Below are 20893 nucleotides of genomic sequence, written 5' to 3'. Positions count from 1 at the left end.
CCTCTTGTGGGCGGACGCATGAAAAAGTAGCAAGCCCAGATCCAATATAAGCCTTTTCTCCTTCAATGCCCACCTTAACACATTATGGTAAAAAGGCGATACTGAATTTACAATGTACAAAAATATAAACTCAACATGTAAAGGGGCGGCAGGTAGCTTAGTGGGTAAGAGCGTTGTGCCAGTAACCGAAAGGTCGCTGGTTCTAATCCCCGAGCCGACTAGGTGAAAAATCTGTCGATGTGCCCTTGAGCAAGGCACTTAACCCTAATTGCTCCTGTAAGTCGCTCTGGATAAGAGCGTCTGCTAAATGACAAAAATAATAAATAAAATAATAAAGTGTTGGTTTCATGAGCTGAAATAAAAGATCCCAGACATTTTCCATACACACAAAAAGCTTATTTCGCACAAATTTGTTTACATCCCTGTTAGTGAGCGTTTCTCTTTTGCCAAGATAATCTATCCACCTGACAGGTATGGCATATAAAGCAACTGATTAAACGGCATGATCATTACACAGGTGCACCTTGTGCTGGGGACAATAAAAGGTCACTCTAAAATGTGCAGTTTTGTCACTATGTTTTGAGGGAGCGTGCAGTTGGGATCTACCATAAGCCGCCTCCGTTGTTTTAGAGAATTTGTCAGTATGTCCAACCGGCCTCACAACCACAGACCACATATACGGCGTTGTGTGTGCGAGTGGTTTGCTGATGTCAATGTTGTGAACAGAGTGCCCCATGGTGGTGGTGGGGTTATGGTATGGGCAGGCATAAGCTACGGACAATTAACAAAATTGCATTTTATTGATGGCAATCCGAATGCACAGAAATACCAGAATTAATTCCTGAGGCTTATTTTTTAAAGGTATATGTGACCACAGATGCATATCTGTATTCCCAGTCGTGAAATCCATAAATTAGGGCCTAATGAATTTATTTCAATTGACTGATTTCCTCATATGAACTGTAACTTTGAAATTGTTGCATGTTGCGTTTATATTTTTGTTCAGTATATATCAGCGCCCATGATGAGACCTGCACCCCTTCCCCAGACTATAATATATAGGGTTTCAAAGCATGTTTGCGAGGGAAAATTCTGTTAAATGTGCACTTTGAGCAGCACTCTTTATTCGCAGGCAGCTAGGCCTATTTCCATTGGATTTTTTGTTTTACTTGCTAGGATACTTACTCAGACATTTGACATAGTTTCTGACTGATTAATAGCCAATTTTTGTGATCTAATAGGCTGTTTTTTTTCAATATACTAGCTGCTAGTAGCCTAGGCCAGTGGTTCCCAAACTGTGGGGCGCATCCCCCCCAGGGGTCGGCCGGTGGGAAAGGGGGCGATGTTGGCTAGCAAAGCTCATGCGTAGAAACACGTCATCGTGTCTAATGGCCATCAAATCAAAGGCATTCCTTTGATATAAAGTTGTTTAAAAAATAAAAATAAATCACCTTCACGAGGTTGGAGTAATAACATGTTCAACTACTTAAGACATTGGCTCGAATCTAGGTTGTGCTTTTAGATTTTGAGAAGGAATACTTTTTCACTTCTCTCATTGACTTCTCAAACCCCGGCCTGGTCTGTTTCGCAAGCGTTCCCGGAAGTCTCTAGATGTTGCGCATCTGGGTTTAGAAACTCTGTGGTGTAATGACACTTGCCTAGGTAGGCCTGTTAAGATCCCCCAAAATGGTTAACAGGTCTGGTCTGCCTACTGGCTGGGAAACCTGGGTTCGAGACCTGCAAGGGATGTTGCAATGTCACCGTTCGCAATAATCGCTACTGTGAAATAGCTGTAGGCTATTCCTTTATGATTCATTGTACAAATGCAGTAAACCAATGCAATTAACTAAATACTGGTATTTCAATATCTACAGTTATACAGTAATTACTGTCCGATGTGTCAGTGTAAGTAAATAGGCTACAATGAATACTAATGTGCAGTGAATCTAGGTATTTTAATCAAAGTGTAATGGTCTCCGAGTAATGTACTGTCATAGGCAGAGCTTTTCATTCACAGAGGCTACTATTGTACGAAACCAGTAGCATTGTTGTATACCAAATCCCCCAAAGGAAGCTGTTGAAGTATTATTCCAATAAGAATCCTGGAAAAGCTATTCGTTTTGGATAAGTCACCATATATTTTATTGGCTGTCTGAAGGACAAAACAGGAGTCCATAGCCTACTCTGGCTGTTGATGTTTAAGAAGCTTATAAAAGATTGAACTCACATTATTTTTTAACACCTCCCGTACACATAAACTGTCAATTTTATGCATACAAGGTGCATGGTCGTTTTTACACTGAAGCCGGTTTGACGAGACATCTCGCCCACGACATGTTTTTGTAAGTGAAATGTGACGTTAGCTTCTCCATTTATTTCAAAATAAGTAAATAGTGATTAATGCTTATATCTCTTCAAAAAATGCTGCATGTTTAAGCCCTTTAGTTTGAGATTATTTCTCACAGTAAACAAAGTGGATTGATATGCACAGGATATCTTCATCTTCATTTATTTCAGAAAAGTCAGACCAAGAATGATGAGTCACATTTGGGAATTTACTGCTCATTGCACGATCTCACAAAAAGTCAGCGTTACGATTAAAAGTATCCTAAGTTAGAACTTGACCTACCGTACTTTCAAGACCACGTGCAACGTCAGTCTGACACAATTAAAAACATTTAGTTCCCTTTCATTAAACATTTCAATCCATTCTTTCCTTGACATTCAAATTAAACAAACATCGGACAGTACAGTAGTCTGCAGAAAATAAAAAAAACAGTTGACCAGCTCTGCATTTGCACAACTTGCATTGTGGAATCTAACATTTACCCTTAGTCATTGCACTCAGTTGAGGCCTACTCAGAGCAGACTGAAAGCAGCATACTAAAGAAATACAAATTAATTGGGTGGGTTTGAGCCAGTCAGTTCAGTGTCTGAAACAAATCAGAAGGCAACCAATACAAAGCGCAAAAGACAGTCATGTTTGTGGCTCCCTAAGAGCTTGTACAATATCTGTTCTGTGTGGAGGTGCTTTGCTTTACTTTTGCCTACTTATACATACTACACGCAGACACTCCAAGGCTCAGGTAGGCACTACTCTTCAAGGTTGTTTTAGGTCAAGGGAAATCATTTTCCCTAAGTTCAAATGAGGCAGCACTTTGCATTTGTTAGTGTTCAGAAATATGATGTGGCATACTCAAGTTACCATACAAATTATGAATGCGTAAATCCTTAATGTGAGGCAGGAGCCTTGCAGTCAGTGTGCAATGGAACTATTTATATTAATTTAAAGGCTGACCTTGTTGCGATTTCTACCTAGTTATGTTCGTTGACATTAGCCATCGAGTCATGTAGCCCGCATGTGGAGAAAACCTAAGCAGAAGTGCCTATACTGTCATTCACAGTGCCAGTCACCTGCAAGTTAAAACATTTACCTCTCATCCTTTCAGTATTATTCTGAGGTTATACACAAAAAAAGCACAGTACAGACATACAGATTCAGTACTTCTTCTTGGGTGGACCAGAAACTTGACAAAAGCCATGGTTATCCAGATAGGGTGAGTGTGAAGAGAAGGAGGTTCTTATGACTGGGAGGATGAGATGGGATGGTCCTCACAGAAGCAGGTTGAAGTCAAGGAGGTCAATGCTGGGGATAGGCTCTCTCCAGTAGTTGAAGGTGGTGTACTCTAACAATTCGGCCTCTTGCTGCTTCCTTTGCTTGGCTAGGGCGGCATTATGTTTCTTGGTGGCCTTCTTGCTCTTCTTGGTTGGCTTGCTTTTGGTCACACCCAGGTCTTCCAGCTCGGACAGGTCCGGGGCGGAGATGGGCTGTCTCCAGTAGAGGAAGGAGTCATACTCGCTGTTTGATTTCACCAGCATTTTTATCTGAATGTAAAAGAGGAATGAGGCCAAATTAAAATGTGATTTGGGACCATAGTTTGAAATAGATTAGACATACATCCTGCTCTCATCTTAGTCCCTACATATATTTCAACTCCACTTAGCAACCCAGTACTATGTCCCTATAATTTTGAATGGTTCCCTGATATTTTTTCATTTATTCCAAAGGGCCCCTATACTGTAGATGCCATGGGTAGGAGATAACCTGAAAGTTTTGGCTTGACTGGCTAAAATAAGTCTATGCCATTACATAAGAACAAATGGGCACAGGATTAAAGTAGCTTTTTCTTGAGATGCAGATTTAGGTCAATCCTTGTTGCTCATTTGGACCTAAGTGTTTGCAAACTTAGGTTACATAAGCTTTCTGGTGATAGTGTTCTTTGTTCTAAAATCTAAGTGCAAGTTCTAGGCCTAGATTGCAATACTGTGGAGTCGCACATTTGTGAACATAACCTGATTAGGCATTCCTTGTAATCTGAACTAATCTTGAAATGCTTGTGTGATGTGCATAATACTTTTTGAACATTACTAAGTTAATTGTGACCACATAATTATAGGTTCCCCAAGTGTAAGAGGGCATACAAGGGAACATTTATGCTATTTTAAATATCGTATTTTTAGGCTTTGGGGCACCCTCAACATTCCATTTCCAGTAATAGGGTTGCATAAGGCTACCTGTTTACAACTGCACAACATATCGGAAAGCAAATGTGAATGGTCCTGTATGTGTGAATGTGAATTTCCTAAACCAAATGATTAACACAAAAAGCCTAATGTCGTTTTACAATAACAAGGCTACACACTTCTCTCACAAGTCTGGCTGTGGTTAAACATTTTTAACACTCAAAATGATGTAAAATGCACATAGTGGAAATGGACGACAGAGACAAGATCCTGTTGTTAAAATGCAATTACTGTAGCATGAAATCAACTGTTAAAATGCAAGTACTGTCGCATGAAATCAACATTTCGGGTACAGATGTCCCCACCCTGTCAGGAGGTTGACATATTAAATGAGGTAAGGAAGATAGGCTATCGGTGGATAAAGGTCCCGGTTTCAAGATGCTCTAGAAAATTGATTAAAAAAATCCCTTTAACCAATCGTTCTTATTCATTAGGTCATGTTTTTATGTAGAACTGTCAAATACTGATTAAGAGCATCAACGGTCCTCAATACCACACCCATTTATATCATATCAAGAGAGTAGGCAACAGAGAAAATTCACCATATGACGTAGACATATAAAAGCCTCATTGATGCCTATGTTGGTGCAGTGGTTGACGCCCATGGGGCTTGAGAAATGACCGGCGATTTCGATTGGGACATCTAGCTATTCTTTAATCATATAAATATAGATTCACTAATGACATGCCCTTTTTTGACGGCATGTCATCTGTGCGAACGATGGAGACTATTCCAGAAACTGGGTCATGCACTCCTAAATATATCTGAGATAATGTGCCAAGAATTTACATAAAAGAAAACATGGCAAAGCATTATATAGACACCATTGACATTCAATTCGTAAGTTACCCGTTTTTAATTGTGTGCATTTATATATGTTATTTAAAACAAGCTATCCGGCCTTGCCAGCTTAATGGACAAAATAAGGTTATAGGCTATTGTAGTTTGTTCTTTCTTATGCCTATTGGGAAATATGAAAATGGTTAATACTAACATTACTATTACAGGCTATAAAAAATAAAATAACTTTCAGTATTGTTAGTTTAGGTTACATGTAATTTTGTATCCACTATCCAGCACAGGTGCACTGAATGCAACATATCACTAATTTAGGTCGCCGACAAACTATGAAAATGCTATGAAAAACACAAGTTTATATTTCAACAATGCAATGAAAATAAAATCTTACGTCTTGAGAAATTGTTCTTCTGACACGGCTCCTCTTTGTTTGTCGATGGGTACGCTCCACTGAGGTATAATAAGAATGGCAAGCTCGTGCTATGTGGCGACGCTTTAAAATCCTAGCGCACAAGCCAGTTTTTTCAGCACAAGGGACAGCCACTCCCACACTGACGATATACTGCGCGTGCATTGAGTTTTTGTAACTTAAAATCAAATAGGCCTACTGTTTTATTAACTAATTATTGTGCATTAAAAAAATGTGGCTTGCTATTCAATTATGGAGAGAAAAAAACTGTACATTTTGCAATAATCTACCAATAAAGATAAAGGCTATAACGATCATGTACTAATAAAAATGTGATGTAATATAATAATAGGCTAATAATGTTCGACAATTAACTGAAAATATATCATCTGATATTATGCAGAGCCTAAATAGCCACACCTTGGGTCCATGTTCAGTCCAATACATACAGCATTTTCATTAGAAAATGCAAGCTAAACTAAAGAGCAGGGCTACCACAGAGCTATCATAGACAACCCTGATGCTACTGCCGAAGACAGGAATAAGTACAAGAAGGCCCGCTATGACCTCCGCAGAGTCAAACGAGCGAAAGGACAACATAGGAATAAGGTGGAATCATATTACACAGGCTCCGACGCCCGCCGCATCTGGCAGGGGCTACAGTCCATTACGGATTACAAAGGAATACCAGTGGCCACCAGTCATTCAGGGCAGATAGGGCATTAATACGTGTCACATATCAGTTTGCAAACAATGTAATACAAAATCATTGAGTTAATAAAGCCTCATACTAACGTGGTCTCTTTTCTGCTTTCTTGAGTAAGGCAGCTCCAAAATGCAGGTGTTTCAGCCTATCTCAGAGCTTTCTGTGATGGTGGGGCAGCCAGCGGAAAATGCGGAGTGTAGCCATGATTGGCTCAGTGTTCTGTCACTACGTCACTGCAAGATCTATGGGGAGAGCTTGGAAATTAAATTCCCTTGGGTGCTGCCATATAGTTACATTAGAAGTGCCCGTCCAAGAAGGCTCAAGGTCATTGGCCACAGATAAAATTATGTCTACAGTAGCTTTGATTGGACTGATCATGTCAACATCATACTTTCAAAATCTTAGCTAGCAAGCTAGCAGCATTCATCATGAATCAGGTCGACAATCTACTGGCAAATCCTTTTCAATTATTGTCATATGAAGATAAATTATAGATAAACGTATCGGTGCTCATCGACCATTGGACATAAACATTACACAACAAGTTGGAAATCGCAAATTCAACAATGAGTGGTTTGGAAGAAATCAGTGGCTAACTGCAAGCATTGCAAAGCAATCACTAGCCTGCTATTCAGCGGAGTGGATGTGTGGTCCAAATCTGGGTTTAAGGGTCTCTTTTCCAAGCTTAAAAGGATAAACATTCAACACTGGCCATGCTGTCAATCCAGCATGACTTCTGCCGCATTCAAAACAGCTGGAAACTCAGGAAAAAACGAGCTCAGACTGGGAAAATACATTTTGAATGGTCATCCAACTCGGAATTCCATGTCGGGAAATCTGGCCTCTTTCTAGAGCTCCATCCTGAAGATCACTAACGTCATGATTCAACCTTGTTTTTTTCTGAGTTCCCAGTTGTCTTGAAAGCGCCATAAATCCAGAGAATGCCAAACTTTGATGACAACATTTGCCCAAGAAGGACCGCCGCGCCCCCTTCCTGTTCAAGTGAGCACAGCACAACGAGTCCAAAAATGTATTGTATGCTTCTGCTAAATTATGTAATATGCCAGGGAGATATGTATACTGTAGCTAAGAAAGTAATACTAAGTGTATGTTGTGTAGTAAGCTGTTAGTAGTAGCCTATGTGCCTCACCCTAATAATTTTGTCCCTTTTCCCCTAATAAGTTAGCCTACTGTTCTTTAGCCTACTGTTCTGACTTGGTGGTGCACATGTAGCCTATTAGCCTGTTTTAAAGAAATGTCATCATCAAATATTTTAAGTGCTTTCATTGTCTGCTGCCCCCTTTATTTATCCTACGGTTCTGACATGGTGTACAGGGAGAATACTGTAAGAACGGCCCATGTTCTGAATTCTGTCGCTGTACATTTCAAAAGTGCTGAACAAATAGTTACATTGACTACGTCCATCCTAGCTCGCTCATTAAATTACGGATTACCTCTTATCCACTCCTTATGCCATAGTTTGTACATCTCAATTGGCAGTAGAAACGACATTTGTTTAAGCAAGTCAGCCATATCAGCTATGTTTAGTCCCCTGTATTAGTCCCCGTAGTTCAGTTGGTAGAGCATGGCGCTTGCAACGTCAGGGTTGTGGGTTTGTTTCCCACGGGTGCCAGTATGAAAAATGTATGCACTCACTAACTGTAAGTCGCTCTGGATAAAAGCGTCTGCTAAATGACTAAAATGTAAAAGTAAATGTTTCTTTAAAAGGCAGTAAATTAGGCTGAATTAACTGTTTCGCTGCCAGACAAGGCTCTGCTGATAGCCATGTGTAGCGGTGGTAAGGTGTTGGGACAGCTGTATGTAGGCCCTAACAGTTTGTGGGCACCATTTGTCACCATTATTGTCCTATTCATGTATTGTTTAGTGTTGTGTTGTGTAGTGGCTTTGCTGGAATGCATCTAAAAAAAGGCATATTCACGGTAATTTTCAACCTCTCCTTGTCCCAGTCTGTAATCCCCATATGGGGTGAGCACGCCCCCATCCACATCGACAGGGCGGCAGTGGAGCAGGTAGACAGCTTCAAGTTCCTCTGTGTCCAAATCACTAAAGTCTTAAAATGGTCCAAACACACGCAAAGTTGTGAAGAAGGCGCAACAGTGCCTCTTCAAATCATGCGCCGAAGACAACAGGTGTAGATCTTACCGTGAAATGCTTACTTACAAGCCCTTAACCAACAATGCAGTTCAAGAAATAGAGTTAAGAAAATATTTACTAAATAAAATAAAATCAAAAAGTAACAAGAAAATTACATAACAATAACGAGGCTATATACAGGGGGTACCGGTACCGAGTCAATGTGCAGGGGTACAGGTAATTTGTAAAGTGACTATGCATAGATAATAAACAGCGAGTAGCAGCAGTGTAAAAACAAAGGGGGGGGGGGGGCAATGTAAATAGTCCGGTGGCCATTTTATTAATTGTTCAGGAGTCTTATGGCTTGGGGGTAGAAGCTGTTAAGGAGCCTTTTGGTCCTAGACTTGGCGCTCCGGTACCGCTTGCCGTGCGGTAGCAGAGAGTACAGTCTATGACTTGGGTGACAGGAGTCTTCGACAATTTTTTGGGCCTTCCTCTGGCACCACCTAGTATATAGGTCCTGGATGTCAGGAAGCTTGGTCCCAGTGATGTACTGAGCCGTACGCACTACCCTCTATAGCGCCTTACTGTCAGATGCCGAGCAGTTGCCATACCAGGCGGTGAGGATCTGGGGAGGATCTGGAGACCCATGCCAAATATTTTCAGTCTTCTGAGGGGGAAAAGGTGTTGTCGTGCCCTCTTCACAACTGTCTTGGTGTGTTTGGACCATGATCGTTTGTTGGTGATGTGGACACCAAGGAACTTGAAACTCTCGACCCGCTCACTTCAGCCCCGTCGATGTTAATGGGGTCCTTTTCGGCCCTCCTTTTCCTATAGTCCACGATCAGCTCCTTTGTCTTGCTCACATTGAGGGAGAGGTTGTTTTCCAGGCACCACACTGCCAGGTCTCTGACCTCCTCCCTATAGGCTGTCTCATCGTTGTCGGTGATCAGGCCTACCACTGTTGTGTCGTCAGCAAACTTAATGATGGTGTTGGAGTCGTGAGTGGCCACGCAGTCGTGGGTGAACAGGAAGTACAGGAGGGGACTAAGCACGCACCCCTGAGGGGCCCCAGTGTTGAGGATCAGCGTGGCAGATGTGTTGTTGCCTACCCTTACCACCTGGGGGCGGCCCGTCAGGAAGTCCAGGATCCAGTTGCAGAGGGAGGTGTTTAGTCCCAGGGTCCTTAGCTTAGTGATGAGCTTTATGGGCCATAGACTATTTTCTCTGCTGCCGCACGGCAAGAGGTACCGGTGCATCAAGTCTGACACCAACAGGCTCTTGAACAGCTTCTATCCCCAAGCAATACGATTGATAAAGAGCTACACGGACTGAGTTTACCTTGTATCTTTATTGACCTTTTATTTCAATATTTGCACTGGTCTATGCACACTCACAGGGCCATACACACACAAATATTCACTCCATTTGCTCACTCACATATAATATGCACATACATTTATACTGACTCTACACACCCGCTCACATGCAAGCTGCTGCTACTCTGTTTATCTTAATTCCTGTTGCCTAGTCCCCTTACCCCTATACATATCTACCTCCATCACTACAATATCCCTGCACATGTACATTTGGTATTGGAACTGACTTTTTAAATATTACCTGTATACAGTATGCTTACTTACTTAATTGTGTATTTCATATTTCCTACATTGTTATTGATTATTGCATTGTTGGGTTTTGAATTTGCAAGAAAGGCATTTCACTGTACTTATGCATGTGACATCCAAACTTGAAACTTGGATTGCATACTAAAGCTGTGTTCGAATACCCATGCTAACATACTGTATACTACATACAGTGAGGGAAAAAAGTATTTGATCCCCTGCTGATTTTGTACGTTTGCCCACTGACAAAAAAATGATCAGTCTATAATTTTAATGGTTGGTTTATTTGAACAGTGAGAGACAGAATAACAACAACAAAATCCTAAAAAACACATGTCAAAAATGTTATAAATTGATTTGCATTTTAATGAGGGAAATAAGTATTTGACCCCCTCTCAATCAGAAAGATTTCTGGCTCCCAAGTGTCTTTTATACAGGTAACGAGCTGAGATTAGGAGCACACACCTGTCCACAGAAGCAATCAATCAATCAGATTCCAAACTCTCCACCATGGCCAAGACCAAAGAGCTCTCCAAGGATGTCAGGGACAAGATTGTAGACCTACACATGGCTGGAATGGGCTACAAGACCATCGCCAAGCAGCTTGGTGAGAAGGTGACAACAGTTGGTGTGATTATTCGCAAATGGAAAAAACACAAAATAACTGTCAATCTCCCTCGGCCTGGGGCTCCATGCAAGATCTCACCTTGTGGAGTTGCAATGATCATGAGAACGGTGAGGAATCAGCCCAGAACTACACGGGAGGATCTTGTCAATGATCTCAAGGCAGCTGGGACCATAGTCACCAAGAAAACAATTAGTAACACACTACGCCGTGAAGGACTGAAATCCTGCAGCGCCCGCAAGGTCCCCCTGCTCAAGAAAGCACATATACAGGGCCGTCTGAAGTTTGCCAATGAACATCTGAAGGATTCAGAGGAGAACTGGGTGAAAGTGTTGTGGTCAGATGAGACCAAAATCGAGCTCTTTGGCATCAACTCAACTCGCCGTATTTGGAGGAGGAGGAATGCTGCCTATGACCCCAAGAACACCATCCCCACCGTCAAACATGGAGGTGGAAACATTATGCTTTGGGGGTGTTTTTCTGCTAAGGGGACAGGACGTCAAATCTTGGGTGAGAACCTCCTTCCCTCAGCCAGGGCATTGAAAATGGGTAGTGGATGGGTATTCCAGCATGACAATGACCCAAAACACACGGCCAAGGCAACAAAGGAGTGGCTCAAGAAGAAGCACATTAAGGAGTGGCCTAGCCAGTCTCCAGATCTGCAAAAAGGAGTGGAACAAAATCCCTCCTGAGATGTGTGCAAACCTGGTGGCCAACTACAAGAAACGTCTGACCTCTGTGATTGCCAACAAGGGTTTTGCCACCATGTACTAAGTCATGTTTTGCAGAGGGGTCAAATACTTATTTCCCTCATTAAAATGCAAATCAATTTATAACATTTTTGACATGGGTTTTTCTGGATTTTGTTGTTGTTATTCTTTCTCTCACTGTTCAAATAAACCTACCATTGAAATTATAGACTGATCATGTCTTTGTCAGTGGGCAAACTTACAAAATCAGCAGGGGATCAAATACTTTTTTCCCTCACTGTACTTAATGAGTATATACTACATACTATTAGTTCATTTTAGTATACTGTAAACGAACGGTATCCTTTCAGTAGCCACAAGGAAAGAGTCTGCCTTGGACCTGACTCTGGTATCTAGTGCGATGGCAGGAATCTGTGAGTGGGAGGTATGGGAGGAGTCAACAGTAGGGAGTGATCATTACCCCATACTATGCACAGTAGGCCGGAGGGAGGAGGAGGTATCAGTGGATGGAGTAGGCAGGTGGGGGTTTGGAAGGGCAAAGTGGGATCAGTTTCAGGAGCTGAGTGAGCAGGTGATGGCTCGGGTGGATATGAGAGGGGATGTGGATAGTATGAATAACTGGATGAGAACAGCGTTAGTGGGGGCAGCTACTGAGGCTATACCTAAGAGTTCAGGGAGGAGGAGGAAAGCAGTCCCATGGTGGATGGAGGAGTGTGGGTCAATGATGAGGAGTAGGAACAGGGCATTTAGAGTACTGAAAAGGATGCATAACTTCCAACATCTGATTCAGTAGAAGCAGGACCAGGCCCTGGTGAGGAGAACTATCCGTCAGGCAAAGATGTCATGTTGGAGTCGGTTCTGTGACACCATTGGAAGGGCAACACCTGTGGGAGAAGTGTGGGGGATGATTAAGAGGATGAGTGGGGTCAGAAGGGAGTGGGATTATCCAGTGTTGACGAGTGGGGAGGATGTGGCAGTAACAGATGAGGAGAAGGCAGAGATGGTGGCCAAAGCATTTGTCCAAGTGCATAGCTTTGCAAATTTGTCAGAGGAGGGGCAGAGGGGAAGAGAGAGAACGAGAGAGGAGCATCCTGGAGTGCTGGATAGGAGGGAGGATGTAAATGATGTGTTGAATGCACCATTTACCATGGCAGAGGTGAAAAGGGCAATAGGAAAGGCTGGGTTAACTTCACCTGGGAAAGATGAGGTGTGCTATGTTATGTTGGCCCATCTTAGTGATGAGGCACTGGATAAGGTATTGGTGTTGTACAACAGTGTGTGGGAGGAGGTGGAAACTACCAGGCAGCTGGAAGGAGGCAGTAGTGGTACCCATCCAGAAGCCATGGAAGGACCCAACGATGCCAACAAGCTATCTGCCAATAGCTATAACATCACATGTATGTAAGATTATGGAACGTATGATTACGGAGAGGCTAACTTACTTCCTGGAGAGCAAGGGGCTAGTATCACCACATCAGAGTGGGTTCAGGAAGGGTAGGGGAACTATGGACCCAGTGCTCTGCTTAGAAGCAGAGGTCAGGAAGGCTCAGGTGAACAAGGAGACTTTTGTATCTGTCTTTTTTTATTTGGAGGAAGGAGGGATTGTTTATCAAGCTTGATATTATGGGGGTAGGAGGAAGAATGTACAACTGGATAAAGGATTTCCTGTTTGGAAGGTCTATCCAGGTGAGGGTGGGGAAGTCTTTATCAGGCAGCTACCTGGTGGATAACGATACACCACAAGGGAGCGTGATTAGTCCTCTGTTGTTCTCAATCATGATCAATGATGTTTACTCTCAGGTACGGCCGGATATTGGTAGGTCGTTATTTGCAGATGATGGGGCCTTATGGAAGAGGGGAAGAAATGAGAAATGTGCCAAACATAGTCAGGAAGGTACAGGAAACAATTGATGAGGTAGAGCGGTGGGCATTAGTGTGGGGATTCAGGTTCTCTGTAGAGAAAACTCAGTGTTCTTTACCAGTAGGAAGGTGGGAGATTAGGTATGCTTGAGGTTATATGGGAGAAACTTGGAGAGGGTGGGGGCCTTCAGGTTCCTTGGGGTATACATTGACACTAGACTGACCTGGGCAGAACACATTGAGAGAGTGGTGGGAAAGTGTAAGAAGGTGCTAAATGTGATGCGCTGTCTGACGGGGAAGGAGTGGTGGGCTGGCCGTTCCTCATTGAGGACCATGTATGTTGCATTGATCCGATCTGTAATAGACTATGGCTGTATAGCATTTGGTTCGGCAGCCCGGACCTTATTGGAAAGGCTAGATGTCATACAGGGACAAGGACTCAGAATATGTAGTGGGGCGTTTTGGACCTCCCCAGTGGCTGCACTACAGGTGGAGATGGGGGATATGGCACCTCCAGTAGTTGATCTAGAAGTGTTGGAGAGACTACAGAAAGATAAGGAGGGTGTTGATCCATCTGATTTGTTTAAGATACTTCTGGATTCTGTGTATCAGAATTTTGTGGCCATTTACACAGATGGTTCAAAAGATCCAAGGACAGGACGTACTGGGTCAGCATTTAAAGTGCAGGAATGTGGGGTGGCAGTCAGGAAAAGTATTACAAATCATCTGGCTGTATATACAGCGGAGCTGATGGCCATACTGTTGGCCTTGCAGTGGGTGGAGGAAGTCAAGCCAGACAGGGTAGTTATTTCCTCTGATTCATGTGCAGTGTTGGTGAGTCTCCAGTCCTTTAGCTCACATAGCAGACAATACCTGCTTTATGAAGTGCTACAAACCCATGGCAGGATTAGACAGATGGGTATACAGATAATATTTACTTGGGTCCCAGCTCATGTGGGGGTGGAGGGGAACGAGGCAGTTGATGTACTGGCTAAGCAAGCACTTAGTAGTGGGGGTGTTGAGGTTGTAGTTTCAATGAGTAAGGCAGAGGCAAAAAGCCTGATATGGGAGAGTGATGGTGCAGAGATGGCAGGAGCAGTGGAATAGCGATACTAAGGGCAGGCATTTATTTCCAAGTACAGAGGAAAGTTGGGTAGGGGAGGATGGCAGGAAAGGACAGAAGAGAGGAGGCTATTTTTACAAGATTAAGGGTGGAAAACAGTCAGTTGAATAAGACCTTACATGTGATAGGAAAGCATCCAACAGGAAAGTGTGATTATTGCCATGAAACGGAGACCATGGAGCATGTATTGCTACAGTGTGGGCAGTATCAGAGGGAAAGAGAGAGGCTGAGATCTAGTATGAGGGAGAAGGAGATACAGGAAATTAGTTTAAAGAGTATATTGAGTAGAACGTCATTAGATATAGTCTCAAATATGTTGTTATTTTTTTAAGAGCAACGGGGCTGGCAGGTAGGATTTAGTTTCTCCGTCTCTGGCCCAAACTCCAGTACAGTAGGTGGCGGAAATGCACCATGACGTTGGATGCCAACCGCCGATAAACCCCACCGAAGAAGAACACTGTATCCTTTCAGTTGAGCGTATTAGCGCTTCGCCTGTCTACCGAAAGGTGATGCTCTTGCTAGCATACCAAATTACTAGCTAGACATTTTAGGACGTCAGGTGTGTTCTTAAATTAAATCTGGAGTGGCAAAGTGTGCGTAAATTCAGAGCTTTTCGCTCTTGGAGCACACAGACGCTCTGTCCGAGGAGTAGGGTTGATTCGAGCGTACTGACCTTACAACGGCAGTCAGCACCCAAGCTAACTACTTCCAGACACAAATGAGAGAACAGCTCACTCTGACCATTTTACTCGCACTAGCAGAACTGGTTAGGCAGTTTTCATGTTATCCAGATCGTTGGTGACTGTAACTGTGCTGCTGGCAACAATTTAATTACGCTTTTTGCTGACGTTTACTGACACCGGCCATATTCAACCGGTGTTGAGGTTCGTAAATGTATCACTTATTCTGCGCTCTGGTACACTCAGACGAGAATGCTATGAAATCGGAGTAGTTGGCCAGAGCGAATTTACGAAAGCACCCGAATGTCCATTGAGAATGTACAACGACAATACCACTTAGCTAAGCTAAGAATGACGGGAATAATCAAGTCAATAAACGTTGGGTAGTTAGTTAGATAGCATATAGTTAATATACTGACAGGTTTGATGTATTAGTAGCCAACTAACGTTAGGTAGCTAGCTAACATACCGGTACATACTGCTGTATTTATATTGTAATGACCTGACTAGATCATAAAAGAACAACTGTCCAGACAGAGGATTGAGTTTACGAATGGACGGTTTATTAAACCAACTTTACACAGGCTACTGTTTGGCCGTAGCCCACGCCAAATAAATGAAAGATAACCCACAAGCCAATCGTGACCTTCTCTTGTGAAGCCCAGACGTAAAGAGAGAGAGAACAAAGGCTAAACCTGGTCTTAACTTCCAATGCTCCATCCCCCTGCCCAACCCCCCTCCACGCCACTCCGCCAACCGCCAGGATGCCCGGCATCAGAACATTCCAGTCATTCCCGTGATTGGCAGATAGCAGGTTGATTGACATGTCGGACCCCGCGAACACTGGGTACTGGTAGGTACAACACAACCATCTACTAGCCTAACACATAACACACAGCTGTCTTTGCGGGTCGCTACACAGCCCCCCCACCACAAAGTCCCTCGTCCCCGAGGGAACAAACAAAGTCTCTGAAGCGACCTGGAGGTCTCCTTTGCCTGCGTGGCTGTGATGGCCGCAGAGTGCCCCTCTGGGAACCAAGGGATGAAGGCAAGGACATGGGGGACAAGGAAGCGGGAACGGGTAATACAGTCCGTGGCTCTGGGGAACCACGCGGTGACACCGGGGGAGTGGGCTGTCTGGAGCCTTGTCTGCGGCACCTGGGGGTGGGTGCCTGGAGAATGTCATTGCCAGAGAGGGGAATTGTGGGGGTTCCTGGGGTTTGGGGAGAAGAGGCCCCTCTATATGGGGCTAACCTGTCCCGGTGCAGTGTCACCTTTCTCCCCCTGGGAGGAAGCTGCACCCGGTAAACAACCTCCCCTACCCTCTCCAGGACATTGCAGGGTCCCACCCAGTGACTGTCCAACTTGGGGCATCTGCCTTTTTTCCTTAGCGGGCTGTAGACCCAGACCAGCTCCCCAGCCACAAAGTGCCTTCCCCGGGTGTGCACGTCATAGTTCCTCTTCTGCCTCACACCTGCATTCAGCAGCTGCTCTCTGGCGAAGGTGTGGGCTGTCTCCAGGCGGTCCTGGAGTCTCCGGGCATACTCCGGCCCCGGGGAAACATGAGGGCTATCCAGGGGCCGACCAAACGCCATCTCCGCAGGGGTACGGATCTCTCTCCCCAGCATGAGGAGGGCAGGGGTGCAGGAGGTGGAGTCTTGGACAGCGGAGCGGCATGCCATGAGGACCATAGGCAGGTACTTGTCCCAGTCACGCTGGTGTTTGGAAGAGACGATGGCCAGCTGCTGTCCAAGCGTTTTGTTGAAGCGCTCCACAAGGCCATCACTTTGAGGATGGAGAGGAGTAGTGCGGGTCTTGTGCATACCCAGCCTCTCACACATGGTGGCGAACACACGGGACTCAAAGTTTCTGCCTTGGTCGCTGTGGATGGACTCTGCAGCTCCAAACCTGCTGAACATCCCCGCTGTCAGGGCGTCGACGATGGTCTCTGCCTCCTGGTCAGGCAGAGCATAGGCCTCGGGCCATTTTGTGAAATAGTCCATGGCCGTGAGCACCCAGCGGTTTCCACTGTCTGTGGTGGGGAACGGCCCAACTACATCCACTCCCACCCTCTCCATGGGAGCCCCCACTGGGAACTGTTGGAGCTGAGCATGAGAGCGGCCTGGGGGGGCCTTTCTCGCTGTGCAGTTGTCACAGCGGCGGCAAAAGTCTTCCACATCCCTCTTGTGCTGCCCCCAGTAAAAGCCCTGACGGAGGCGGCGCAGTGTTTTTGTGACCCCAAAGTGTCCAGTCCCCACCCCCCCATGAGTACTCTGGAGCACAGCCTCCCGCAATGCTTTTGGGACCACCACCTGCCACCTCTCCTCCCCCGTAGCTGACTCCTTCCATGCCCGCTGTAACACGCCATCAGCCAGCCGCAGTCGCTCAAACTTTGACCACAACCCTTTGGTCGCGAGTGAGAGCGCTGTCACCTCTTCCCATGGTGGCCTCACCTGTGCCTCTACCCACTGTAGCACTGGCTGTAGGTCTGTGTCCCGTCCCTGCTGCTGCCCCCATTCAGCCACGTTGACAGTCTGCAGCTCACAGCAGACAGGCCCGCTCGCCCGACACACTGTGGCACAGACCCCCTCCTCTGCACACAGCTCTCTCACCCGTCCCTCTCTCCGTTCACAGTGGCGGCAGCCGTCTGCAGTACAGGGCCGACGGGACATGGCGTCGGCGTTGGAGTGGCGTGCCCCTGCCCTGTGCACCACCGTGAAGTCATACGGCTGAAGCTCCTCCAACCAGCGTGCCACCTGCCCCTCTGGCTCTCTGAAAGACATGAGCCACTGGAGAGCAGAGTGGTCAGTCCTTACAGTAAAGGGCAGACCACCCAGGTAGTACTTGAAGTGTTTGACGGAAGCCACAACAGCCAAGAGCTCCCGCCGGGTGACACAGTAGCGGCGCTCATGTTTGTCAAATGTTTTGCTGAAGTACGCCACCGCTCTCTCCCCCTCTGGCCCCACCTGGGCCAGCACCCCACCCATGCCCACATTGCTCGCGTCTGTGTCCAGGATAAAGGGCAATGTGAGGCCAGGGGGGGCGAGCACGGGGGCCTCGATCAGTGCACGTTTGAGGGTGTTGAACGCCTCCTCACACTCCACTGTCCAAGTGAAAGCCTTGTCCTTCGGCAGCAGGCGGTTCAGTGGAGCAGCAACGCTTGAGAAGCCCCGTACAAACCTCCTGTAGTACGAGGCCAGGCCCAGGAAGCTCTTCAGCTGACGCTGGTCGGTGGGGGTGGGCCAGTCTCTGACAGCCGCTACCTTGTCCTCCATGGTGCTGATCCCCTCCTTCCCCACTCGGTGGCCCAAGAAGGACACCTCTCTCCTCATGAAGTGGCACTTCTCGGGGTGGAGCTTCAGACCTGCGGCAGCCACCCTCTCCAGCACACACCGTAGCGCCCCCAGGGCTGACTGGAAGGAGCTGCCATGGGCCAGGATGTCATCGAGGTATACCAGACACTGCTGTCGGGGGATGCCATCCAGCACCCTGTCCATCAAACGCTCAAAAGTAGCTGGAGCGTTGCACAGGCCAAAGCACAGGACCTTGAACTGCCAGTGTCCTCTGTTAGTGGAGAACGCAGTTTTGGCTCTGGCCTCTGGGGAGAGGGGCACCTGCCAGTAGCCACTGCGGAGGTCTAGTGAGGAGAACCAGGAGGACCCCCTAACCAGGTCCAGCGACTCATCGATACGTGGTATGGGGTATGAGTCCTTCCTGGTTACCTCATTCAGCCGCCTGTAGTCCGCACAGAACCTCAGCTTGCCCCCCTTCTTCGGAACCATGACGACTGGCGCCGCCCAGGGGCTGTCTGAGGGCTCAATGAAGTCTGCCCGCTGCATCTCCAACACAGCCTTGTCTGCCGCCTCCTGGCGTGCCAGCGGGATACGGCGGGGACGCATCTTGATAGGTCGAGCATCACCTGTGTCGATCTCATGCTGCACCAGATGAGTCTGACCCACCTCTTCCTCACTCAGCGCAAAGCTGTCTCTGAATTCAAACAGCAACTGCCTCAACCGTTCCTGCTGCTCGGGGTCAAGACCAACACAGTTCCTCCCCCATATCTCCCTCACTGCAGACAGTGTCCTCTCCCCTCCCATCTGGGGTAGCTGGGCTGGGGGGGCGCGGCCCGGGCTCACAGAGGGCTGTGTCGTGGAGGTAGCTGGGGGAATGTAACACAACGCCGTAGGTGACAGGGGAAAAGTCACACCCAGATGTGGGGGAGGGGGGGCAGCCATGAGTCTCTGCTGCTTTAACTGTTGGAGTAAAGGGTTTGTTGGGTTGAGTGAATGTGACATTAGGGGCCATGGTGACCTCCAGCCCTCCCTGGAAGCTCAGTGTGCCCCTATTTAGGTCTAACTGGCAGCCTGTGCTCCTAAGAAAGTCCAACCCCAGGATACAAGGGTCCTGCACAGCCGCCACCCACACAGGATGACGCACAGTCCTGCCCCCTACTGTCAGAGTCATTATTCCCTTCCCTTTCATGGGTGCCAGCTCACCTGTGACTGTGCGGAGCTGCACAGTTGTAGGCTCACACTGAGTCCAACCTGGCACAATATCTGGCCTCACCAGGGTTACTGTGGACCCAGTGTCCACCAGGGCGGAGCAGGGCACCCCCTCCACAGTGACATGACAAAAGTCCCCTACACAGGTCCAGCCCACCACAACAACAGGCTCCATCCGCTTGCCCTCGTCTGCTTCTGGGGGAAGTGGAGCCTTGCTTCCCCGTCTGTGCCGGTGGGCTCCTCCTGAAGAAGATGGTGGTTGGGATAGAAAGCCAGGGGTCCGCACTACCCGGTCTATGCGGATCCCGAGCCGTTTCCCTGAGCTCTGGGGGACATGGGGCAATCTCGGCGCAGATGGCCTGGCTGGCCACAACCCCAGCAGACCCTGGGACCAGGGCGTGTGTTTCGTGCCGCCTGTAGCGACACAGCACGAATGAGTTCTGTCATTTCAGCCACCCATGCAGGCTTTTCCAGCTCCGGGCTGCTCTGCCCCCCAGCTCGCACAGAGGGTCTGTCTCCCTGCACCCCCACCAAAGCCCCAGCTGAAGCCCCAGCCCACACCAGCTCCTTCTCCAAAGCCATCTCCAAGGCTACCTGCAATGACTCAGGATGAGCCAGCTGGGTCTGTATGCGCAGCTCCGTAGGAGAGAGCGCCTGTATGAACTGGTCCCGTGCTAGCTCGCTCTGCACGGAGGGGGGCATGTGAGCATATGCCCGCCGAGAGAGGCTCTCAATGTCATTAGCTAGCACCCGTAGAGGCTCTCCAGGCTGCCTGCGTCTATTACTCAGTTCGGAGAGCAGTAGCCCGGGCTGTACACACTGTCCATAGCGCCTCCTCAGTGCTCCCACTAAAGCACCATAATCACGTCTGTCCTCGGGGCTAATCAATATCAAACAGGCCAGAGCTTCATCCGTGAGGCATAAAGCCAACTGCAGTGCCCTATCTTCATCCGACCACCCCCTAAAATGAGCTAACAGTTCAAACTGAGCATGAAAAGCTTCCCAATCCGCCTTACCGGAATACTTCGGGGTCTTAACGGATACGGACGCAGCCGGGAACTGGGCGCCGCCATGTTTGTTTACATCCTGAGCCCCAGATTCCTCGTCCCGCCGCGTCGACGTCACCCCTTCGGTCCGCCCACCAGAATCCGCGCGAAACACAGTCGACGAAGCACT

The 20893-nt window shown here is 46.9% G+C and overlaps 1 protein-coding gene across 2 annotated transcripts; it reads right to left on the bottom strand.

Annotated features, from left to right (window-relative positions):
- Positions 1-2494: 2494 nt before the first annotated feature.
- Positions 2495-20774, bottom strand: LOC311111298 (protein AF1q-like). 2 transcript variants are annotated; one of them, XM_084154015.1, is made up of 2 exons: positions 5775-5882; positions 2495-3885 (listed from the first exon to the last, which is right to left on the bottom strand). In XM_084154015.1, the coding sequence occupies exon 2, from the start codon at positions 3877-3879 to the stop codon at positions 3613-3615; it is 267 nt and encodes an 88-aa protein (XP_084010141.1). In that variant the 5' UTR covers positions 3880-3885; positions 5775-5882; the 3' UTR covers positions 2495-3612. The 2 variants fall into 2 exon arrangements, with proteins under 2 accessions (XP_084010141.1, XP_084010142.1); XM_084154016.1 differs by lacking the exon at positions 5775-5882 and adding an exon at positions 20734-20774 and having other exon boundaries at positions 2501-3885.
- Between the last annotated feature and the right edge of the window lie 119 nt (positions 20775-20893).

This window comes from Coregonus lavaretus, assembly GCF_964263955.1.
Source record: "Coregonus lavaretus genome assembly, chromosome: 3".
In the NCBI taxonomy this organism is placed as follows: domain Eukaryota; kingdom Metazoa; phylum Chordata; class Actinopteri; order Salmoniformes; family Salmonidae; genus Coregonus; species Coregonus lavaretus.
Note: the sequence above shows the minus strand (reverse complement) of the source record. Positions and strands in the feature narration are given on the sequence as shown.